The following is a 24,884-nucleotide window of genomic DNA, read 5'->3' on the forward strand; positions in this document are numbered from 1 at the left end:
ACTTCCATTTTGCAATTTCTGAAAAGCCATCTGTGTGGTAGAACTGCCTGGCAGTGACCAGGCATGACTTGGAGGTGGGGGTGGAAGTGTTTTTTTCAGAGGAGGAAGGCAAACCTTTGTTAAAGGGAAAAAATTGATCGCTTTCATCAGTGGATGTTTTTATTTGTTCAGTCTTGTTGAACAGGACCCAAATTCTTCAGTTAACCCCATTTTTATATATTTTTTTGAGATCAGAAGGCCAGTGGGTTGCTAGAAGCTGGGAAGACACCAGCAAAGATGTCATTCCATACTTTCTCTGTCCTTCTGTCATTCATGATCTCTCTTAACAGTTATCTGTTATCTCCAGCGTTGGAGATTTGATACTGGGCTTGGTGGGCTTTGATATGATTGGTACAGCTGTTCTTCTCTTGGACAATTCTAGGGAAAGTTTGTTTCATGGAATCATAGAATGGTTTGAGTTGGAAAAGACCTTGAAGATCATCTAGTTTCACCCTCCCTCCCATGGGCAGGGACACCTCACACTAGACTAGGTTGCTTCAAGCCCCATCCAACCTGGCCTTGAACACTTCCAGGGATGGATGTTGCACAAGTTCCCTGGGCGTCCTGGGCCAATGTCTCACCATCCTCACACTAAAGAATTTCCTCATAATGTCTAACCTAAATCTCCACTCTTCTAGTTTTGATCCATTATCCCATGTCGTCTCACTACAAGCCCTTGGAAGAAGCCCCTCCCCAGCTTTTCTGCAGCCCCTTCAGGTACTGGAAGGCTGCTATGATGTCCCCCCAGAGCTTTCTCTTCTCCAGGCTGAACAGCCCAAACTCACTCAGCCTGTCTTTGTAGGAGAGGTGCTCCAGCCTTTGAATCATCTTCATGGCCCTCCCCTGAACTCTCAACATGAGCTCCATGTCCTTCTTATGTTGGGGCTTCAGAATTGGACACAGTACTCGAGGTGGGGTCTCACAAGAGCCATGTAAAGGGGCAGGATCACCTCCCTTGACCTACTGGCCATGCTTCTTTGATGGAGCCCAGGACATGGTTGGCCTTCTGGGCTGCAGGCACAGATTGCTGGCTCATGTTGAGCTTCTCATCCACCATCACCCCTAAGTCCTTCTCCGGACTGTTACCCATCCAACCTCTACCCAGCCTATATTTTTGCTTGGGATTGCCCCAACCCAGGTGCAAAAAAAGACTACAAAAAACTTGGAGCCTTGCTACTTAGCTGGCAGCCCCAGGAGGCTACTGGGGAAGGGGGAGCTCTTGGCACTTGGGCATACAAATGAAAGTGGAAAATGCAACCTCTCCTAACTATTTCCTTTTTAGGTTCACTACTTAATATTGAAAGATGCTAGTGAGGATTACCAGTTCTTCACCATTGAGCCTGAGACAGGAATTATTTCCACCTACGCATCTTTTGATAGAGAGAAAAGAGCCTCTTATTTGATTGAAGTTCAGTCTCAGGACTCTTCAGAATCTGCTAGACCTGGTGTTCATGGGCAGCCCAACACAGGTAAAACTAGTAAGGAATTATATATTGGGCAAAATATATCAGATAATGGGTTCCTCAGTTTTGCTGGACTTGAGGGGCATGTGAGTTGTCTGTAATACACCAAGGTGTTTCACTTCTGCAATTTCTAGTCTGCATGTTCCTCTTGCATCTCCTCCTTAGACACAGCCTACGTAAGGATTTTTGTCAGTGATGTGAATGACAATGCTCCAGCATTTCCTCGGTCAGTGTATGAGGTCAGCATAGATGAGGACAGGGATGTTGGAAGTCCTGTTGTGACAGCAACAGCAGATGATGAAGATGAAGGTGAGTACATCTGCCCGGCACGTCCTTCTCTGTAAGTCTTCTTTGTGTTACTCTGTGTTGTGCATAGGGCTGCCTCTTGGGCAAACAAATCTCTGCATTCAGGAGATTTGTAAAAGTGAGGAGTCAAGTTCTAGGCATACAGCAGCATTTCTTTCATTAGGTGCTTGGGTTGGCAGTGCAGAGGTTAAGTTAGCTGGCAGCCTCTTTGGGGCAAAATGAAATCACCTGGAGTCACAACCCTGCTGTAACTTCAGAGGAGGTAACATAAAAACTCACTCCTGAGCACGTGCTTATCTTGTGCTGACTCCTGTGCTTTCCAGAGTTGCCTGTGAGCCAGTTTTACTTATTCCTGTTGCAAGAAAACCAAACCTGTGAGCTTTTTCATGAGTTAATGAGTTGAATCTGCTTGTGGAAGAATTTGTCACACAGTAGAAAATGTGAGCTGACATTGGCCAGAAATGAAAGCAGGGAGAAGGGAGCAACAAGGCAGCTCTCATGATGTGGAACCGCTGAGCCACTCCAATAATACCAACCACCAGCCAGTTCCCTTCGTTGCGTCTGCAGGGGCTCTTTTGCTCCTTTTATCAGTTGGTCCATCTCAAGTTGCTGGAGGAAAAAGAAACCTGTTGTTAAAAAAACAGCAAGTGGGTTCATTGGTGACAGAGCCCAAATGAGCACCAGAGAAACATGTTGCTGGGAGCAGACGGGAGTCGACCATCCCTTTTGGTGGCAGTGCTTGTGTGCCCCTCAGGGCCTGTGGTGGAGAAGAAAAGAGGTCATTTAAACGTGACTGCTGCCCTTGAGAGGAATAGGCAAAAGCAGCTAGCAAGTGGTGCTGAAGGCAAAGGCAGCCAGGCTCTTCCAAGCACAAAACAGTGCTGAGAACAGCCTTTTGACTTTCTTGCCATCCATGTTGCTCTAGTTTTCTCATCCACAGATGACTCACAACTTGAAATGCTGAACATTCTTTGTGTTCCTAGCAGTTCCTCTATATAATTTGGGAAATTGCTTTTTGTCCTTGAATGCAGTGTCATTTTTTTCCCCTTTTCAAGTAAGTAGACCTGAAGAACCAAACAATTCAATTTTTTTAATTGCTAAAAGTTTTGCAGCAGTTAAACAACTGCTGTTGTACACCTACAGTGTTCTTCTGAGAGGAATGATTGCTCAAAATAGAGGATTTCTGTTGTATTTTAGCACCATCCAGTGGTAAAAAAAAATAATTCAAGGATTGTTGGCGCCTGAAATGGGATGCTTAGGAAACATTAGGAAAAAATAGCTTCCAGTATTTTAATAGTATGTTACCTTTTTCTTATTGGCAAATGAATGCAAAATAAATGAGAGGCACATGATTCCTTCATTGTTAATAAACAGGTGCTTGTCTGTGTCTGGAAATTATATTTGTGGATACAAAGGCAGACCCAACCCCAATCTACCATACACAACCTCTTCAAATGAGATACACAGATCATTCTGTTTGTGGCTGTGGCTGTGTAATCTCCCACACGCTCATTTGCAAAGAGACTTGTTTGCAACACTCTGGGCAAACGAGGTCTCTCTTGGATACATGCCCACTGTGGGTAGCTGGAGTGAGCATTCAGAGAGGGGACAGTCATGTGCTTTATATTGCAGGTGCAAATGCCAAACTAAGGTATCAGATCACATCAGGAAATGCAAAAGGAGTTTTTGATGTGGAACCTGAGGTTGGAACTGTCTTCATCGCTCAGCCTCTGGATTATGAACAAGAACAACGTTACGAGCTCCGCCTTGTAGCTTCTGATGGAAAATGGGAAAACCACACTCTTGTCATCATCAATGTTGTCAATAAGAATGATGAAGCACCAGTTTTCACTCAAAACGAATACCAGGGCAGTGTCTTAGAGGAGCTCACAGATCTGCCTGTACTTGTCCTAAAGGTAAAACAGTAGGCACAAAGCTCAATCCCAGCCATTCACAGAAATCAAAAATATAGTTTCTTTAGGGTGGATGAGCCCTGGCATTAGAATTTAGCTAGCAACTACCTGTAGGGAAGAGAATAAAGAAAGCCCAGTTGAATTTGTTTAATAGACTTGCTCCCTTGACCAGCAAAAATAATGGTTGGACTCTGTGATCTTAAAGGTCTTTTCCAACCTAAATGATTCTATTATTCTAGATGTTGAAAAATGTGATGGCTTTCCTTTGCAAAGCAGTTAGCATGTTTTCAGTAACTGTATAAGCATACATGTACCTCATGCATTTAAGTCACAGACTCTGTGGCTACATTTATACTATCAAATGAACATTACCAGGGATTGTTCTTTGCCTCTGGAACTTGATCATCTTCATTGTTTTGTTGTTAGAGCAGTCCCTGGCATGAGGACTTCTTGGCTGGCCCAAGTAGCAGTCTCCTAAACAATCCATGGATGCAAATCAGGGGCTGGGAGGTCTCTCTGGCCTGTGCTGATAAATCAGCTTGGATGTATGGCCACCACATTTTCACAGCCTTCTGTGCACTTGGAGAGAAACAGCCCCCGTTTGCCTTTTTTTGTCCAGCTCTGAAGAGTTCTACAGGAAACATTTGCTCAGCAGATCTGTTATTACTTCCACTTGGTTCTCCCTGCAGTTATTTCTTCTTTCCCAAATGTACTGGGAAGCAGAATGCATTAGTTTGTCTAAACGGATCTTTTTGTTTCTCTAGGCTGTGCATTATGTTTATTGAAAGAGGACTTGACCTGAATTACTCAAACCAATAGATGTTTGCTGATAAAATGCAGTGTTTATTTAGCCTGCACGATACCAACCACCATCAATATAGAAACAGTCGTTTCCCCTCTTCTTTCACATAAACACTTGACTGCTGTGGCTTGTTCCAGGTTTCTGCAGCAGACCCTGACCAAGCAGCTGATCAAAATGCCATTAACTATTCTCTGCACGGGCAGGGGGCCAGCAGTGAATTCAGCATCAATGAGAACACGGGTGAGATCAGTGCAAATAAAAGGTTGGACCATGAGAAGCGATCGACGTGGCGCTTCCTTGTTCTCGCAACGGATGAGGGTGGAGAGGGCCTGACTGGCTTTGCAGATGTGATCATAGAGGTGAAGGATGTGAATGACAATGCACCCCTTTTCCTCTGTGTGCTGGATGGCTGTTTCATGGGCTATGTCCCTGAGGATTCTCCAGCAGAAACGTCTGTCATGGAAATGACAGCAGTGGACCTCGATGACCCAAACGCTGGCACAAATGCTGTGCTAACATACAGCATCATTCAGAATGTCCAGAATGAAATTAATCTGAACTTGTTCTCAATTGACTCAGTTAGTGGCACCATCTATACAGTGCTTGGGTCCCTGGATCGGGAGAAGGAAGACAAGTACGTAGTGGTGGTTGAGGCCAGAGATGGAGGAGGGCTCACTGGGACAGGCACCGCCACTATTTTGGTGACTGATGTGAACGATCATGCTCCAGTCTTCCTGCAAAGGATCTACACTGCATTTGTCTCTGAGAATGCGAGTATTAACACTGAGGTTGCAGTGGTGTCTGCCATGGACAGAGATGAGGGAGAAAATGCCATGGTGACGTTCAGCATCCTTGATGGAGACAATGACCGCAAGTTCTCCATAGAGACAGATGAAGTCAACAACTGTGGGTTTATCCGTCTACGGAAGCAGATTGACTTTGAGAAGCCTCATGAGAGGGTGTTCAATTTGACTGTGAAAGCAGAGGACATGAATTTCTTCAGCATCGCTCACTGTGTGATCTATGTGGAGGATGCCAATGACCATGCTCCTGTCTTCTACCCCCAGTTCTATGAAGTGGCTGCACTGGGGGAAGATGCACCTCTTGGCACCAAAGTTGTCCAGGTTTCTGCTGTTGATTTGGATTCTGGCCTGAACGGAAGGTTTTCTTTCCACCTGCTAAACAAGTCTGATCCAGGTGGCAAGTTCTCAGTGGCTAGCGATGGGTGGGTGATGGTTGCAGGACTGCTGGATCATGAGACAGTAACACACTACCAGCTCATTGTCATTGCCACTGATATGGGGCAGCCCCCTCTGAGTGGCAGTGCCACTGTTTTAGTGACTCTGCAGGACATAAATGATAACGGGCCAGAGTTTGAGGCTCATTATAACCCAGTGGTCTGGGAAAACACAGCTTCTCCACAGGCTGTCCAAATGAATGAGACCTCTACTTTGCTGTACGCTAAGGACCGAGACACTGCTGCTAACGGAGCCCCTTTCTCCTTCCAGCTTCTCAGTGATTTTGATAGTCTGACTAACTTCGACTTGCAGGACCTCCACAACGGCAGTGCCTTGCTGACCGCGCTGCGCACCTTTGACAGGGAAGTGGACAAGGTGTTCTACCTGCCCATCCTGATCACGGACAGCGGGATCCCGCCCATGAGCTCCACGAACACGCTGACCGTGAATATCGGGGACCAAAACGATCACCCGCATTCCCCTGGCCACATGGAGTGTCTCATTTACAGCTATGATGGTAAATTGCTGCCTGATCCTTACTTCCAGGTGTAACAGTGAGGCCAGAGAGATACACACGAGGACTCTGTCCACAGAAGCTAAAATTTGAGTAGGGGTGTGTGTAATGATCTCCTGTTTTCAGATGCAGTTTTCCAGCAGCACGAACATTTCAGGGGAAAAATGTTAACGAAATTCATGATGTTGCTGCAAAGTCATGAGTTTAAATGCTGATAACCTTCTTCCTCCTCCTGAAACCTTTTTCCTCCTGCAGACTGAATCCAGTTTTAGTGAATACTCTTAGATGAACTAACATGTAAACTGCCTGAGATATTCATATAAGCCTTAAGCTGGCAAGTACTGGTATGGGGGGCTTTTCTGTGCATGTTGTCTGCAGGCAGTGTGAGAGGAGCCAAGCCACCTTTCCCATCTTGCTTTGGCAATTAGCTAGCAGTTCTCTTGTGATCCAGGGCCCCCACATAATACACTCAACAAAAAATAAACCACACAGATCAAAAATATGCTCAACAGCAAAATAAACCACACAGATTAAAAGTTCCTGAGATGCTAGCAATCGTGGAGGCTCAGGTCATTTCTTCCTCTTCCTCTACTCTGCTGTGTATCCTATGGTTTGATAGCACGTTAAATAGGTTGTCTGTTCTGGGCACACTCGGAACTACTTCTGTGTAGATGCTGTTGACCAGTTTTTTGCACTGACATGTTGTTCTGCCTGTGGTGTGCTTAGTCTCAAGTTCAGCTTCTTGTAAAGTTGAAACCAAGTCTCATTGCTGTTTCATGAGAAACTCTGCCTGCAGCCTAAGTACCAGATCTTTTCACTGAGCCTGAATTCCCTTTTAGTTGCCTTGTTAAAAGTTAAGCTAATCTGTGCTGTTAATTTCTGGGAAGGTCTCTTGAAGTCCTCAGATCTTTGGTTATTTAAAATACTAAGGAGAGACAGAATCAAAAGGCTACTATCATGTTGTATGTTATATTCATATAATGTGAGAGCCAGACTCCAGGGCACCCTGTGTGTGGCTCCTGCAAAATATCCAATGAATGTTGCCACAGCTGCAGGCAGGGTGCACTTTCCTTTTTGCACAGCAGTCCCACAGTTGTCAGGGTTTGTGCTGTTCCTTTCCACAAGGTGAAGTCTCACTTTTTTTCCTCTTTTTAGTGCATCCTTGAATCTCTACTCTGTAGATATATTCATTCAGATATCTGTGGAGTTTTCAGTTCAGAAATAGCTTCTGTAAAACAATGAAATATTCATTTGTGAGCTTTGCTAAGAGTATACATGCTGCTTTCCATCTCACCCCAAAGATTCACCATCTACTCAAATTAAGTCTGGTGACTGTACTTTGGACATCCTCTCTATCTTGCTGTAATTTCCTCCAAATTGTATTGTTTAACCTGCCAAACTGCAGTCCCTGTCTAAACTGCTCTGTGAGCTGGTTGAATACTGCAGCCAAAATAGTGAAAATGAGTAATTCTGATGTTGTTTCTGAGTATCTCTTACATCTTTCCTCAGAGGTGGCTTGTCTTTTTTCCTTCTCATCTGCTTTTCATTGCAGCCAGATGTTGAATTAAATCATGTAGCTGTACAGCAAACAGGATAAGCAGGATGCCATGTGGAATTTGCAGCTGGTGTACATATCTCAGGAACCATCACAACTATTTTTGTAGATGTTTTAGACTTAAAACAGTAAACTTGAATGGCCAACTTGTTTGTGTTTGTGTGAGATGCCTGAGCATGCCACTTACATGCAATGTTGTTTTAGGTATCCTACCCACAACTGTACTGGGCAAGGTCCCTGCCCCTGATGATGATGATTGGGATCGCAAAATCTACCAATTTGAAGGGAAAACATCAAGGTATTTGGAGAGATAAACAGGAGTGGGGTGAGGTGTATGAAAGACTTGTGCACACGCAAGATCATATTTAAACCGGCTTTTTTTTTTTAAAACAAGTGGGCAAAAGAATTTTGTTAGATGCTTGTTTGTAGCTCTCCAAAAGCTGTTCTGAGTATGAGGTCCCAGTAAGTAAAATGTATGCCAAACTGGGCTGCTTTCCATTTCCTGATGGACTAGAACACTTCCAAATTTTTATTAACAGTCCTGCCCTTAATCAGTGTCAGTGACCCACTAGAGAAGAAATACCCACTGACTTCCACCCTCCTTCATCCGAGCTCTTGCAGAATTGATGTTTCTGTGTCACCACTGGATTTAAGACCTTATTTATATTAGATGTGTTCAAACCAAAGTGCCTGGACTGTGACCAGGGCTGAGATGTACATGTGGCATTTGGAGGTTTTGGCAGAGGTGTCAGTCTCAATGAATTTATCTAAACTAGGAGTTTGCACTGTTTCTAAAATGATGGCTATAGTAGCCTGAGTCTTCCTACACAGTTAATATGGCATAGAATCAGGAAGAAACCTTCTTGCCATACTGGTGAAGAGTCTTTAGGAGCCAACAGAGGCAATGTTAAAAAGTTCTATTCTGCCCTGACCTTTCATGGGGGAAGACATCTACTTTCTTTGATAACTTCCCCAAAATAAAGTGGATGAGAAAACAACAGCAGTGATTATAATTGCTTCTTAGCTTTTGAACTTCTCATACATTGTTCCTTGGCTTAACCCTTATTACAGGTACTTTATCCTTAACAAGAACTCAGGTTTGCTGACTATTAAAGAAGGCAGCCCACCAGGAACATACAACATAAAAGTTAGAGTCATTGATGGAGTCTGGCCAGATGTTGTCTCAACCGTAAAGGTTATAGTGAAGGAAATCAAAGATGATGCCCTCCATAATGCTGGTTCTCTACGAATAAAAGGTAAGCAGTGTCATGAAACACTGTTGTTCAACAGTGTTGAACAGATGTTGTTCAACATCTTCATCAACGACCTGGATGAGGGTATAGAATGTACCCTCAGCAAGTTTGCTGATGACACTAAGCTGGGAGGAGTGGCTGACACACCAGAAGGCTGTGCTGCCATTCAGAGAGACTTAGATAGGCTGGAGAGTTGGGCGGGGAGAAACATGATGAAATTCAACAAGGGGAAGTGTAGAGTTTTGCACTTGGGGAAGAACAACACCATGTCCCAGTACAGGTTGGGGGCTGAACTGCTGGAGAGTTGTGTAGGTGAAAGAGACCTGGGGGTCCTGGTAGACAGGAGGATGACCATGAGCCAGCAATGTGCCCTTGTGGCCAAGAAGGCCAATGGCATCCTGGGGTGCATTAGAAAAGGTGTGGTTAGTCGGTCAAGAGGGGTTCTCCTCCCCCTCTATTCTGCATTGGTGAGGCCGCATCTGGAATATTTTGTCCAGTTCTGGGCCCCTCAGTTCAAGAAGGACAGGGAACTGCTCGAAAGAGTCCAGCGCAGAGCTACAAAGATGATGAAGGGAGTGGAACATCTCCCTTATGAGGAAAGGCTGAGGGAGCTGGGTCTCTTTAGCTTGGAGAAAAGGAGACTGAGGGGTGACCTCATCAATGTTTACAAATATATAAGGGGTGAGTGTCAGGGGGACGGAGTTAGGCTTTTCTCAGTGATGACCAGTGATAGGACAAGGGGTAATGGGAACAAATTGGAGCATAGGAGGTTCAAGGTGAATATCCGAAAAAAAATTTTTACTGTAAGAGTGACAGAGCACTGGAACAGACTGCCCAGGGAGGTTGTGGAGTCTCCCTCACTGGAGACATTCAAAACCCACCTGGATGCGTTCCTGTGTGATGTACTCTAGGTGACCCTGCTCTGGCAGGGGGGTTGGACTAGACGATCTTTCGAGGTCCCTTCCAGCCCCTATGATTCTATGATTCTATGAAACACATTAGGATCATAATTCTGAAATCTACCTCTTCAGTGTTACTGTTGTGTTACTGGTAATTCTAACGCCCTTAGAAATGGGATGAGAGTTAATAGTTTTCTGGATAAGGGTTTGAAAATACATTTTGCATGGTCCTCTGACACAGCATTTGAAGCCACTTCTCTGGAGAAAAAAGCAAGAAATGCTTGTCTGATGCAAAAAAATAGGTGTAAGATTTCTACACCAACTTTTTAACAAAACTGCAATTTATATTTCAGAAAAAAAAACTTTTTTTGAACAAGTGGCTGCCTGAAATTCACCAAATTGTGCCAATCTTTGTGGAAAAATAAAATCTTCTTAAACTTGTTTCTGATTTAAAAGATTTTTTAAAAATGTTGAATTAATAAAAGTCAAAAAGCTTCAGAACAGAAACCCTGAGCAGAAGCTAACATGGAAAATTTCAGAACCTAAAATGCAAATACTCTTGAATTTGCAGATTAATGCATTTTCTACAACCTTAATATTATTCTGTGGTGCTTCTCTCTGTTATTGCTGCAGCAGTTACAAGATATGTGTTTGTCAAGCTTTTAACTTCTATTACAGATATCACTCCAGAGGAGTTTATATCCCAGCCCCCTGAAAAACAGAGTAAATACTACCAGATGAAGAAGCTGCTTTCAGAAATTATACCAGTCCAACTAGAAAATGTTCACATGTTCAGTGTGTTAAATAGTCCAAATCAAACCCAAGGAGTTGATGTTTGGTTTGCAGTTTACGGTCCACCTTATTATAAAGCAGAAAAACTTAATGGCAATGTAGCTGCCTCCAGAGCATGGGTAAGTATCCAAACTACATATGAAACCACAGTATCTTCTCATTCTATCTATTCAGATAATATCCATTGCCTAGTGAATGTGTGCACTTAGAATGACAGAGGGAGTAATGTGTGAGAAAGATGGATCGTTTTTACCACTGATGATAGGATTGTAGAATGGTTTGGGTTGGAAGGGGCCTTAAAAATCATCTAGTTCCAACCTCCCGTCATGGGCAGGGACACCTCCCACTAGATCAGGTTGCTCAAAGCCACATCCAATCTGGCTTTGAACAATTCCAGAGAGGGGGCATCCACAGCTTCCCTGGGCAACCTGGGCCAGTGTCTCACCATCCTCACACTAAAGACTTTCTTCCTAATGTCTAACCTAAATCTACCTGCTTCCAGTTTAAAGCTGAGCACAGTTCTCCAGGTGGGGTCTTGTGAGAGTGGAGTAGAGAGGGAACCTTTCCCTTGACCTGCTGGCCACACTTCCTTTGTTGCAGGCCAGGATACAAACAGTTGAACTGTCCTTAAGCATTTGTATTACAAGTTTCAAATATGAATGTTTTAAAAGCCAGCTGATAAGTACAGGGTAAGTCACTGAGATACAAACAGCTTTTAGAAATGTGAACATGTTTTTGCTATTGAAAAGACTTACAGTCTATGTGTTTGGGTGTTGCCTTTCTAAATGGTGTCTTAATATTTCAATTTATAGTCGTCTGCACAGAAACATTCTGTAGCTGAAACTCACAAACCGGTCAAAAGTTCCAACTTTCTAAGTTAAGAAGGCAAATCAGTAAAATAACCATTCTCCAGAGGAAAAACAGGTTGGGAATGTGCATTGACAATTTAGTAAAGTCCCTGCCCCTCTTGGGAGGTGAAAAAAAAAAAAAGTTTTGAGTGAAGTGAATTGAAATGACTCACCCTTTTGGAAATGTGTCTGTTGGTACCCAGGGCATGAAATAAGAATTATGTTTAGAATCAGTGGTGCAGTAACAACTCACTCTGGCCAGAAAAGGCCCACCCTTCCGAAGATTTTAAAGACAGAAGTCCAAGATAAAATGACAAATGGCTATGTGAGTAATCAACCATAACCATCAGACATTAAAATGTATCAACTCAGTTTATGATATGACTGTTTTTGTCTTCTAAGTGCTCGCTTGCACTATAATTGGCTTAACAAGGCTTCAGCCTTAGCAGGTGCCAGCCTGAGCTGCCTTAGACTGGGTAGAGTGAGATAGATGTTGGAAGTGGCACAGCAGTAAGTTTTGATAATACATAAGACTTGGGCTTTTCGTGGCTGTCATTTGTGAACTTTTTCTCTGTGGAAAAGTCAGATGAATGCAACTAGTTGTTCTCCACAGCTGGAAAACATCTTGGATATAAATATCACCCAGATTGGCATTGATGAATGTGTGACTGCAAACTGCTCTCATAGCAGCGGATGCATCAGCAAGCATGAGCAAACTCATCTGCCAACAATAACCACAGCTGGAAGCGTTTCACTGGTGTCTGTGACAGTCCTGAGTCGTGCCCACTGTGGCTGTGCAGCTAGGGAGAGTCCTCACCTCTCCTGCTCCTCATACCAGACAAACCCTTGTCTCAATGGTGGCACATGCATGGATACTGACTTGGGCTACAGGTTGGTAAAGCTTTGTCTGGTGTGCAAACAAAATGCTTCTATTCAGTCTGTAAGGAGGAGGACTGGAAGCTTTAGAAGGCATCACTGTATGTCTTCTCACTGTGGCAGATCTGAACTTTGTTATAATTCACACACAGACCTTGCAAACAAATGTCTGTTTTCAGGTAGGTACTTAGGTTCATCATAGTCTCTGGAAAAGCCTTGGGAAGTTTGCAGGCTGCACTGGTTCCTTTAATGTCATCCTTCAAAATGCTCTTGTTTTGTGCAGGCTACCTTCACATTGTTAAGCATTTAAATCGTGTCACATAATAACCTCTTCCCCACATGCCTTGCCTCATTTTTTTGTTAATCCAGAAATGACATGTCATAGACAAAATAGTATGAAGGTGAAAAAAATGATGGGACTGTAGTAGCTCAGAATGAGCCTGGTCTCCTTCCAGAAGGCAAGCCTTGAGCATGTTTGCTTAAAAAATAGTCATCCTAACATAGGAAATCAGAAACAACTCTCCTGCCTTTTCTGAGGACCCTTGATACGGGTGACAGGACTCAGACTGAAGATGCAGAAGCCCTGGTCATAGCAAAGATCTACACCTGCCATTGCTGCTTGGATGTAACCAACCAGGGAAATGTTGCTGCCCAGAAGCCTTTGGTGACCTCTGCCACCTGGCATTTGTCCAGCTCTGAGGCTTCCTTACATCTGCTCAGTTTTCAGTGTTTTTTTGAGTGATCTTTTCCTGCATCCTACCCCTGAAGCTCCGCTCTCACTAGGTACTAGCAATCTGTGGGATGCAGAATCTAAGAAATATGGGCCCAGCTGTTTCTCTACCTGTTCTCCTGCCTATTTCTGTGGCTCCTTTAGTTTCCTCATACAGTTTTTTGTTAGTGTCATGTTGTGATTACTCTTTTCTATGGAATCCTCTGAGTATTAAGGAAGCAACCCCAAGCATCTATTTTTTCCTAGTGTAAAGGAAATAAATCAGAAATTAGCTTACAGCAAGAGTGAAGTTACCAAAATCTACAGCTGCCATCCTTTTTCTCACTTTTTCTGGGTGGTATTACCTTCCCACACCTTTCTTTTGCTTTCCCTGTCAACATAATAAAGTCTTTAAACAAGCTGATAAATAAGCCTAGTGAAAAGTGGGTTTCTTATCTTGGCTAAAGAGATTAGAGGTTTTCAGGTGCTTTGTGTATTATGTCATGTCTGTCATTTGTTCACAGAATTATTACATGCTATCATTTAGAATTAAAGCTAGGTTGTGTATATAGAAACAAGTCAATAGGCAACATTTCATGATGGGAGTTTTGCTAGTGCTTAACCCGCACTATAGCCTAAGCCACATGGGCTCCTGTGTTTGAAGAGGAGAGTCCTTACTGTGGGAAGAGCCCTTTGCAATTTCTGCTTGGACAGTGGATTTATTTGTTTGTTTGTTTACTAGATGCAAATGTTCTGCAAATTTCCACGGACCAGACTGCCAGCAGACAAAACACAGCTTCAGAGGCTTTGGTTATGCATGGTTCCCTCCTCTTAAGCCTTGCTTCCAGAGCCACATCTCCCTGGAGTTCATCACTGAAGTCGCCGATGGCCTTTTGTTGTACCACGGGCCTGTGGTGTGGGGGCAGCCTGGAGAACGGGAAGATTTCATTGCACTAGGTGGGCAGCTTTCAGAGAGGATTTGTTCTTTGTGTGAAGCTGAGGTTCTACTTTTTGAAAGTACTAGTTGATAGGCTTTTTTTTTTTTTTTTTTTTTTTTTTTTTTTTTTTTTTTTTTAATAAAAGGTTCGGAAAGTTTGTTTTGGAGAAAAAGGAGAATCCAAAAGGATGTGCCAGCATGCCCAGTTTGTGTCCTGTGTTAGAAGCTGGATTTTTTTTAACTGGCTAAAGAACTTCTGAAACTAAAACCTAACTACAACTGTTGACTTACCTGAGTTTGTGTGGGAACATGGTTTGTGTGTATCCAGTAAGAGTCTTTTCTTTGCAGAGCTCTCTGGAGGCATCCCATCACTGACCCTGAGCCACAGCTCTGGTGGGCTTTTCCTGCAGCTGTCACAAAAAGTTAATGTTGCAGATCGCCGCTGGCACAACATAAAAATTATAAATGATGGAAAGGTGAGTATAAACACGGACAATCCTGTAGAAGCAGTAATTCATGTACCTAGTTATCCCTCCTAAGTATTTTCTCCCTTCTGTAGAGCTCTCTCATCAATCAGTCTTTCATCATCTCTGCAACAGCAGGGATTGAAGTTTGTTAGCTGAGACATCCCCTTAGTCTTGAGCCAGTGAAGCAGAAAGAGGCCTGGAGAAGTCTGATCCAATTTTTAAATGGGCCCTGCAAATTTTTGTGACTAATTATCCTATCTATCACTTTGATCACAGAGTTGTGATAATCCAGGGGCTAAATGTTTCCTGTACGGATGGAGTGAAATATCCTTAATTTCTTGGAGTGAGAAACTCTGTCCACCAAGTGCCTTTTGACATGCAGCACAAAGGAGAGAGATGCTTTTGTGTAAGGGAACATCTTGCTTTTGTGAACATCTTGCTGATACAAGACATCTGCTAGGCTCCCCCTTCCACTCCCCCATAAGACAAGTGTGTGTAGGATCTGGGATGGGGAGCCTGGCAGATTGTGTCTTCTGCTAGGTTGTGTCTCTGGAGTCTGATTTGGCAGAAAACTCCAAGAAAATTCCGTCCCCCTTCTACCATGAGTCAGATTTTTCTTCTTTGTGCCTTTTTAATTATACACCATGTGCAGTAACCTTCCAGATTAGTATGTGAAAGTGTTTGATTATTTTAATAATGTTTCCTGCACTGTAATTACTAGTTACTATTCCCACTTATACTAAGTGAAAGAAAATGTGTAATGAAAATGTATCCACATCTCTGGGTGCTATAGTTGTAAATAATGCCTTTCTCTAGAAAGTGAAGCTGATTCTTGACCACTGCGTGAATGTCTCAGTTAGAGACAATGACAGTGTCATTAAGAAGAACTCCCAAATGGATCTGTCTACCTGTGAAGCCTCTGGAGAGACAGTGGGATCTCAAAGGTAAAAAAAATAAAATAAGGATCAACAATAAATGGAAACATAATAACTCAAAAGAGCCAAGGGAAAAGGGGGAAAAAATATCAGCCAAGTTGCTGTATTTTGCATGCCACTAATTACTTCTTTCCCTCTCTTGCCTTCAGCATGGGTGAGCTCTTCAGTGGCCACCTGCCCCTGCAGCTGGGTGGAGTTAAGAGGACTTTGCCCTTCCACAGTTCACAAAGGCGCTTCAAAGGGTTTATCGGCTGCATCCGCAATCTCGTTGTTGATAGTAAGGTAGGGCTGCTGAGACCAGTCTGGGGTTAACTGCTGTTAGCTGCAGACACCTGATGTGGCGTTTTTCTGTGTCACTTGCCAGGTCTACGATTTAGAGCACCCTGCAGAATCCCTGAACAGCGCCCCTGGCTGTGTCCTTACGGATGAGATGTGCCAGAGCAGTGGGATGGCCTCATGTGGTGTCCATGGCAAATGTGTTGGTGGTTGGAATTTCTTTCACTGTGACTGTTCCCCGGGATATGCTGGACCAGCCTGTGCAAAAGGTACTGCACGTTCTAGGGAGAAGATGGGAAGTGCCTATTTTCTAACAGTGAGGGTTACTAACCACAGGACTAAACAATTGCCTAAACTAACTGGAAGAAATGCTAGATTCTCTTTGTTATTTGGCTCAGTATAGGAGTGATTGGGTAGAATGTATCGCTTCTGACAGGCATAGTGTTAGAGACATTATGTAATTGTCCCTTTCCTACCTACATTCTGTATCCTTGATTTCTTCTTTTCTCTTAATTTGCAGTGGGGGTGTGATTTCCCTGATGCTTTTTTATGTTGTCACAGCCTCTTAAGAACTAAAATCCTGGCATTCAGAACTGATTCATTCTCAAGCAGTGGAGATCTGAGAGCACAGTAATTCCTGAGATGTTCTGTTTTGTTTTGTGTGTGGTGTACGTAGTTCTTCCAGAGTGGGCATTTGGAAGGGACAGTTGGATCCACTATGAGCTGAGACGCATCCTGAGCACTCGCAGCACCCAGATCCAGCTGATGGTGCGCACCCGTATCTCCCACAGCACCCTCCTCAGCCTGGCCTCTGCAGATGGGAACAGATACATCCGACTGGAGGTGAGCAGTCCAACTGCCAGGCTGCTTCAGTGCTCTTACTTTGCTCTGGAGTACCCCAGTAAAATAAAAGGATGCAGTTTCCAATTAAGAACACTTTAATGTAATAAAAAGCAACAACTTTTAACGTGAGGGTAACTACTCTCATTCGTGTTGCCCATCTCAGAATAACCCCTTCATAACACAGGTTCCAGTTCTTTCTCTGCAAGAAGTACAGTGAGTGCATGTGATACATGTGAATGGGGAAGATTGTTTTGTCTTGTTTGCCTTTTCCCTTTGCTTCTCTCTGTCTCTGGCTACAAAACTTGTCTCTACAGTGTTGTTGCTGTTGAAAACAGCTGTCTGGATTATATTAGCTAAAGAGAGTCAAATTGTTCCAGTTGTAACAGGAGAGTGAGCTGGAAAGACTTAGAGGTAGACATCAATAGGGAGAAGACTGATGAAAAGGTTCATCTGAGTCAGAAGAGTGGCCTATAAAGAAAATACATTATTATTCCTGGAGCTGCAGTTTTCTTGTGGTAATTTCTATCTGGGAATAAAGCACTTAAAGACAAGAGTGCCGTTTTCATTGAAAATACTCAGGTCCGTTTCTTGAGGCAGAACTGTATAATAACATTTAGAAGTGCATTTCTGTTATGAAAGGTTTTTCTTGTCTTCCTCTAGGTTGTTGAGGGTTTCTTTAGCGTTAACTTCAGCTTAGGAGACAAAAATCACTCTCTGAGACTGGGGACATTGCGTATAAACAATGGCCAGTGGGTTCTTCTGACCATGGAGCGCTACAACAACGAATTTACCCTGCGCATTAACAGTGGTGGAGGTGATCAAGAAGTGACCTCTGTCTTGGGTACAAACAGATGGTTTGAAATGGATTGGGCAAGCATCGTGCTAGGAAACCGCCTTCCCAATCTTTCTGAGAGCGATTTCCAAGGTCAGTGACATGATGGGTTGCCCAGAGGGAATTAAAGCCTAAAAGTGGCATGTTTGGGTGTATTGGAGAGTCTAAAACCCATGCTGTGATCTTCACTCCCTTTTTGCCTCAGAAGAGTTTGAGAAATATATACACTTCCTGGTAGGAGGAGAAGGCTTGCAAGGCAATTCACAGTACGATCTCCATTTCCTGAGGTGGGGCACTGGGACTGGAGATTGTGGCTCAACAGAAGACAGCTTTTTGGATTCTGTTGCTTCTCATTCAGCCCTACTTTAAAGATCCTATTTTAACTCTAGATTAATTTAGTGGAGCTGTTCTCATTCACAGCACAGTTCTGCTAAATTATTGTATTGGTACAACCAAGCTGTCCTGGAGAAGTATGGTCTATCTGTAGACTAGCCAGGGCACATAGACACATCTCCTGTAGCTCTTCTTCTGGAATAAAACTAATAAGCAGTGTAATTAATGTTTTAATTTTTCTGCAATACTCTGAGTTCCGCACATGTCGGGGGCAGGGCTCGAGGTGGGGAAGTCACTAACTGAACCTGTTTCTCTGTGTGCTCCTGTGCTTTGATGCAGGCTGTATGAGGGACGTCCAGCTGAATGGCCAGCCGCTCCTGGTGGAAGGCAAAAGCACGGAGTTTGGCTCCATTCTGAGGAGGCAAGGTGTCACGATGGGATGCCACTCCAGTGCCTGCAGCAGCCAGCCCTGTTACAGCCCTTTCCTTTGTGTAGACCTGTGGAGAAAATACGAATGCCGGTACATCAAGCTTTTGTTTTCATCCAGGGGTGGTTGGGAAGGTCTTTCTTTCTACCTCAGTTCAGGCAGCTCACTTTAACACTGAAACCCCCTACTGCTGCTGGTCACAGAGGGGCATCCCAAGGACAAATCCTGCTCTCCAACCTCTCTCCCGTTGTGGACAAACTTGTCTTTTCCTGTAAGTCTGACAGGGAATCTATTTATTCCACCATTTTTTCATGGTGAGAAGATCACAGGCCATAGAGGAAATGAAAGGCCCTTTGATACAAGGTGGATTGCAAAAGCTTTGGGTTCTCCTTCTCTGTGTGAAAATACATTTTCTGATACAGCATTTATTATATTATTATTAATTTATATATTTGTTATTAATTTAATATGTATATATACAACATATATTACATATAGAATATATATTTTCATATATTTTTGTTAAAAAATAATTTTATTTTGTATGAAACAATGAGAGTTTCAAAATCAGACTGTCACAAAACTGTCTACAAAACTGGATTCTGAAATTGGCTGCCCACGGTCAGAATCACAGCCCACCAGCTGGAATCCTATGCAGTTAGTTCCTTTCTTTAAATAAAATTTTCAAAATATATATAAAAATATACAAATAAAAATACAGACATTTCTTTTAAAGAAGTAAAACATACACACATGCAGGACTAGGAGAAGAAGCCACCTGAATTCCTTCAGTTCAGCCAAAATTTGGCATTTCTGACACATGGTGATTGCTCAAAGAGGCTGTGAGATGTTCTTATGTGCGTGCCTTGGGACACTCCTTTCTTCAGTCTACTTGTGAAAGAACAATATGAAGGCTCTTTCATTTATTTACTAATATTTCTTGCAAGGAAGATTGCAAGGAAGTCTATAGGTCTATGCTCCTTACAATATTCTTGTATGGCCTCTCCAATTACACATCAGAAGAAATCGCTTTATTTGCCAATTAAAGTTCTAAAAGACAAGATGGGTCATTCTGAGGATGTCACTGACATCTTTTTTGCAGAGGCTCAGATGAACATTGCAAAGCTCATACTAAGTGTGTGCTAAAGCCATTGATCTCGGGCATCCTACTGGGAGTTTTGAACAAGTTTGTAGAAAAGGGTTATTCTGTTCAGAAGCAAAACAGAATCCTTGCTTTTTTTAACAAACTCCTTCCTTTTTTTAAGGATGGAGAGAAGCTCTTCTGCATATCTTCTAGATGGGGAAAGCAGAACATGTGTTCATGTTTTCATAAGCCTACTAGATCACTATGTTAGAGTTCACACCTATTTCATACTCTCAATGTGGATTTGTGGTTTGCTTGACAAGATTTTAATATTGGCTTTAAAGAAATAGTAAAAAAACTTTGCAAAAAACCAACATAACACTCCAGGGACTTTGCTTGCCTAAAAGGTATCTTCTGCCTTTGTTGTTCAGGTGTCCAGCTGGGAAAGAAGAAGTGACTGACAACCTTACAGGGCTCAGACACTGTACCCCATCACCCTGTGGACACTGGACCTGTAGGAATGGGGGTACCTGTGTGGCTCAATCCCAAGACAAGACTATCTGCCAGTGCCCTGATGGTTACAAGGGAAAATGGTGTGAAATTAGCCAGGTGAAGGCTGGAAGACCTGTTGGACTCAGCTCTGGCTCTATTCTGGCAATCAGCATGTGCCTCCTTGTCTTCCTAGGTAGGAAAGCAAGTACTTTTTTCTTTCTTTTTATTCTGGTACCTTGCTCTATTGAATCAAGTCTGCTGTAGCCTTGGAAATTGTGATCAGTATTTCACTTTTTCTGCAGATCACCAGCTGGGAGTTCATGTGAGAATGCTAAAAGACTGGTATCAGCATGTAGTTAAGTTTACATGCTTTTAAGCCAGTTCAAGCAAATTTAGGACTTATTTCAGAATAGTTTATTTTCAGTCCTTCTTAAATAAGAACTTTCCATCTATGTGGGCAAATCTGTGTGCAGCCACATCAACTTAAAACCCCTGCTTGCCCTGAACTCTTACATTTGAATTACGTAGGACCTATAGTGCATGCTACTCACAGATTAGGAAGGCAGAGATCATTCTCTAAAAAGCTTATGATCTTAACAGGAGAGCCTCAGGAAGAGTGTGAGGCAGAGATGGTGTATCCAGTTTCAGGCACACTTTGGCTGAAAAGCTAATAACACCACAAAACTGTTTCTCATATTGATAAAATGCACACACATCTCAGACTAGCAAAGACTCCATTATTATATTACACTTGTAACCTTCATTAAAACAGTGTTTTACTTACTTTGGGTGTCTTATTTACTCAGGATTGGTGAAAGGCCAGAGACTGGCCAAAATGCCTTCTATTTAAATGGATTCCTTTAGGTAAGTAAAATACCCTTTTAATGAAGTTTATGATGTAATATGCATAGATGATTCTTTACTTTCCCAATTATAAGTTGTTTTTATATATTAACAATTATGCATTTCTACCTGGGAATTTGGTTGTCAAGTTAAGAGTTGATTGAATATCTCAGGAGTCATATAATTACTAATTTATCATGCATCGCACTTGGTCAGATAACGTATACGTCTCTTTATTTCTTCCAGCACTCTTGGTCTCCTACACAGTGTGGAGTCAGTGGGGAACTTCAGGGTTTCGGAAAGGAGGAATTTACCACATTCCTGAGGAGCGTGAAAGCTGGGAGGATGTTAGAGAAAATGTGTTCAATTATAATGAAGAAGGAGGTGGAGAACATGACCAGGTATGATGCAGCGTCAATCCAGTCTTTGCAAATCCAACCTTATTTTCCCTGACTATTTCTTTATTGTCCTGATCCAATTGGCTTTTATTTTAACTGTGAGTGAGAGGCTTCTGCTTCAATGCACTCTGTACCTTTCATGATGCTCATCTGTGGCCACCTTTGAGCGTGCTTAGCTGAAGACTGTTACCACTCAAAGGGATTCAGTGTGATCTGAACTCAGCTCTCTGAACTAGGCTCTCTCCTTTCTTCAAAACTCACATAATCCAGTTTTGTGTTTAATTAAGTTTTAAAATATTTTTTGAACCCAGTTATTTTTGTTTTGTTTCTTTCTGATATTTGCATTCTCTTTCCCACCCCCCCAGAATGCTTACGATATAGATGAACTGAAGAAACCTCTGCATACTGTTCCCCACTTCTCCTTGAGGGCAGCTGCTCCACACTCCAGAACACCTGCCGGCCCAAAAAGAGACTCCCTCCAAAAACATGCACATCAGAAACAATCAACAGTAGCTGTTACCAGCATCCCAGACTTCAAGGAATATGTTTCTCAAATCATCTGGGATGCAGACAATGATTTACAGAGCCTTCCAGCCGACACTATTCATTTTTACTGCTTAGAAGGGCAATGCTCTCTAGCAGGGAGCCTTAGTTCGTTAGACTCCTTCTGTGGTGATGAAGATGTAAATTATGATTGCCTTCAAGAGTGGGGGTCAAAGTTTGACAAGCTTAAAGAACTCTATAACGTCCCAAATTAACACCTGTAACTGGAGTTAAAGGAACTTGACATGCTGCCATGACATGTGGACACTACTTTTAAAAATGCCCATTTTTATATATAAGGTACATCAAGTCACTTAACTTGATGCGAGTTTTTAGTGACAGTCGTATGATACACTCACTTTTCCCAGAAGTGATAATCCAGTCTTTTTATATGCGCTGTACAGTTATTTAATGGTAGAAATGTGGAGACTTTTAAAGCATGACTTTTCTTGAAAACTTTGGAATGTAGGATTTGTATAGAATAGCATTATAATATCCCTTTTTATTTGTGCAGACCACAGTGACTTACTAGAATTGTCCTGGATGCAAGAACTTGAATTATTTTCTCCCTAGTATTAATATGACTACTATCAGGTGGATAGCAATGGGTAGGACTTTTTTTTTTTTTTTTAATTGCATTCATTTTAGACTGTGAAATAATAATTGCAAATGTTAAATATAAAACATTTTAAATTTCTGGTTTTCTTGTCAACTTGTGTCTTACCCTTCTGATTTCTTTCACCATCACAGACACCATCCCATTCACCATTACAGGCTGCTCAACCATGTGACACTTTTTCTGCCTGACCCTTTTTCTAATTATCTGCAAAGAGGGAGAAATAGTGGAAAGATCCAAGCTCTGAATAGCATTATGCTCTTAAAAGTGGGTTTCAGACTTGGGAAAAATCAATATTCAGTAAGCTTTTATTTCCAACTCTGCTTTCCATGAGGAACCCTTCTTCAAAGTGGAAAACAGACAAGGTGATAGCAGGTGTGAAGAGAAGCTAGAAGGGAATCCAGGCAAAAGTTGGAACTGATCTTTGTCAATCAGGACAGTAATTGTAAAAACTGGGATCCTCAAAACAGAAAGCATAAGAAACCTGCCCTGTTCCCCTTTATCTACTCCCACTTCCCAAAAAAGGACTGGTTTGAGCATGGAAAGGCAGTCAGGAGCTTCTGAAAACTAACATCGACTTGGTATGCTCTGCTCTGTGACCATCTGTAAATCACTTTGTTCTTTCACTTTCTCTCTTTCTTACCTCTCTGCAATATTGGCAACTCCCAATGCCTGGGGTGATGTGTGAATGTTACCAGGTGCTTAGAGACTGCTTGAAAGCTCCAAAGTGCTAACGTTTTTTTAATTGTTTTCTACTCAGTGTTTTTTTAATTACCAGTACAAAACTATTCTACTTTTTTTTTTTTTTACATTAAAGTGTTTACACTTCCTTTAATTTACAAATATGGCTTTTAAATTGAGTCTTTCACCACTGATTGTCATTTAACTTGGAATGAAAAATGCAAATGTAAATTAGTTTTTACTAGAAGGGAAATTTTTATTATTAAGACAAGTATAATTTACACTGAAAATTTAACAAAAAACCCATGCAAACTGAGTAAAACAATCTGAGTTGATTCCATAAAAGTATGTCTCTGAAGGATACTAAAGTACTAGTATTTACTAGAGAGATTTGGAGCAAAGAGTCAGTAGGAGCTACTCCTTCATGCCAAAGTCCCAAAAGTGGGGTCCATGTCCCAGTGTGCAAGAAGCCAATCCACACACAGTCAAGATGTTTGCTTTAATATCCAGTTCTGCAGAAAAGGGAGCAGGGAGGTAGGCTCAGCAGCTCCCAGTGCTACTTTCATACCCCAAAATGTGAGAAGGACCATTGTCTCTAACACTGTTGTGTCACTGGCACACAGGATTGGTCACTAATCCCTCGCTTCCACTGAAAGGGGCAGCGCTCAACAGTGTCACTGCACCTGCTCAGAGTGAGGGGCTGCTTGTTAGCAGGGGTCCCTCTAGCCTGTGGGTGTGAATTTTAGTATCCTAGTGGCTCATTAATACATTAATACAGTTATGTCAATTACTCAGTGTTTTTCCCCCGCAGTGCTCAAGGCTGTAACCAAGATAGGCTGTGGGGAGTGCTCCTTTCCATCCCTTCCATCCATCCTGCAGGCCTGTCTCAAGGCTGGGCTGTGACTACTTGGGGAGTGCTTTTCTCTCACTGGAATCTGCTTCTGTCCAATTCCCACTGTTTCACTGTTATCTGGACCCTGTTTTTATTCTGCGTGTCTGTAACATTATCTTTCTTTTTTCCCAATGTGGTTTTGCCCCCAATTTTACTTATTTCAATTAATAACTGACCTCATTCTCACATGGCTGGCAATCGATTTTTCTTACAAATTGACAAAAAATAAATATTGTAGCTATATTAATAGAGTCACATCTTGCTTGAGGTGATTTTTCCCTCCTTTCTAAGTAAAGAAGCGGCAAAACCTCGTACATCTGGGGATGTGATATAAGTTGTGCTGCAGAACTTCAGCAAGGGTCAGACTGTTCAGAGTCTTGAACCCTTGGAACATTCTCATGAGCTGCAAAGACATTTTAATTGCTCTTTATTGAGTTGCCTCTTCTGGACTTTGTATGAAGGAAAGCTAAGCATAACCATTGGCAACCTGTCCCTTCCCAAAGAGGCTCATTTGAACAACGTGCTGCAGGTAGTGCTGACCGCCCAGCTGGGACCTCCCAGAGGATTGTTCTGTAATTCACATTCTGAAAGGGAACTTTTAACATAAAGACGCATTAAACAGTGACTCAGGAAAGGCGAAGCTGTAATTTTTGTTATTTTTTTTCCCCGTCAAACAAGCAGAGGCACAAAGTAACACAGGCAGCAGAGGACAAGGGGGGAAAGGACGGATCTCCTGTCTCTGGGTCACGTAGAGCAGAAGGCAGGAAGTTTATGGCTGGATGGGCTGAGAGGCCACGCAGGACTCGCGGCACGAGCTGTGGCTGTGGCGATGCGCAGCAGCCCCGGGATGAAGGAAAGCCGAGGGAAAACCCGCCCGAGCTGCTCCCGGCAGGGCCTGGGGCACGAGGTCCGTGTTCCGTCTGCGCTGACACCTGCTGGGCAGCGCTCTTGGTACAGCGTGCGAGGAATTCACCGGCGGGCGGAGGGATCCGCGTCCCGGGCCCCGGCGGGCGGAGGGATCCAGGTCCCAGGTCCCGGCGGGCGGGGCCTCCGGACCGGCACGCGCCCCCGCTCCGCC

The 24,884-nt window shown here is 42.9% G+C and overlaps 2 protein-coding genes across 2 annotated transcripts in view; both read left to right on the forward strand.

The window, feature by feature from the left end:
* Nucleotides 1-21,928, forward strand: part of LOC104396648 (neural-cadherin-like) — a 39,824-nt gene extending 17,896 nt beyond the window's left edge. Inside the window, exons 16-34 of the mRNA XM_010006507.1 lie at nucleotides 1,322-1,508; nucleotides 1,668-1,811; nucleotides 3,441-3,724; nucleotides 4,661-6,278; nucleotides 8,035-8,128; nucleotides 8,902-9,086; nucleotides 10,661-10,893; nucleotides 12,236-12,513; nucleotides 13,950-14,164; nucleotides 14,493-14,620; nucleotides 15,428-15,555; nucleotides 15,696-15,828; nucleotides 15,911-16,091; nucleotides 16,499-16,665; nucleotides 17,326-17,590; nucleotides 18,170-18,350; nucleotides 19,773-20,026; nucleotides 20,923-21,077; nucleotides 21,440-21,928. Of these exons, the coding sequence (XP_010004809.1) occupies nucleotides 1,322-1,508; nucleotides 1,668-1,811; nucleotides 3,441-3,724; nucleotides 4,661-6,278; nucleotides 8,035-8,128; nucleotides 8,902-9,086; nucleotides 10,661-10,893; nucleotides 12,236-12,513; nucleotides 13,950-14,164; nucleotides 14,493-14,620; nucleotides 15,428-15,555; nucleotides 15,696-15,828; nucleotides 15,911-16,091; nucleotides 16,499-16,665; nucleotides 17,326-17,590; nucleotides 18,170-18,350; nucleotides 19,773-20,026; nucleotides 20,923-21,077; nucleotides 21,440-21,832 (5,223 nt within the window). The 3' untranslated portion in view covers nucleotides 21,833-21,928. The remainder of the gene's footprint in view (nucleotides 1-1,321; nucleotides 1,509-1,667; nucleotides 1,812-3,440; nucleotides 3,725-4,660; nucleotides 6,279-8,034; nucleotides 8,129-8,901; nucleotides 9,087-10,660; nucleotides 10,894-12,235; nucleotides 12,514-13,949; nucleotides 14,165-14,492; nucleotides 14,621-15,427; nucleotides 15,556-15,695; nucleotides 15,829-15,910; nucleotides 16,092-16,498; nucleotides 16,666-17,325; nucleotides 17,591-18,169; nucleotides 18,351-19,772; nucleotides 20,027-20,922; nucleotides 21,078-21,439) is intronic.
* A 2,707-nt stretch (nucleotides 21,929-24,635) lies between these two features.
* Nucleotides 24,636-24,884, forward strand: part of INTS8 (integrator complex subunit 8) — a 29,799-nt gene continuing 29,550 nt past the window's right edge. The window contains exon 1 of the mRNA XM_010006508.1: nucleotides 24,636-24,837. Within this exon, the coding sequence (XP_010004810.1) occupies nucleotides 24,636-24,837 (202 nt within the window). The remainder of the gene's footprint in view (nucleotides 24,838-24,884) is intronic.

The sequence above is a fragment of the Chaetura pelagica genome, unplaced genomic scaffold (assembly GCF_000747805.2).
Source record: "Chaetura pelagica isolate M959 unplaced genomic scaffold, ChaPel_1.0 scaffold76, whole genome shotgun sequence".
NCBI classification, from domain to species: domain Eukaryota; kingdom Metazoa; phylum Chordata; class Aves; order Apodiformes; family Apodidae; genus Chaetura; species Chaetura pelagica.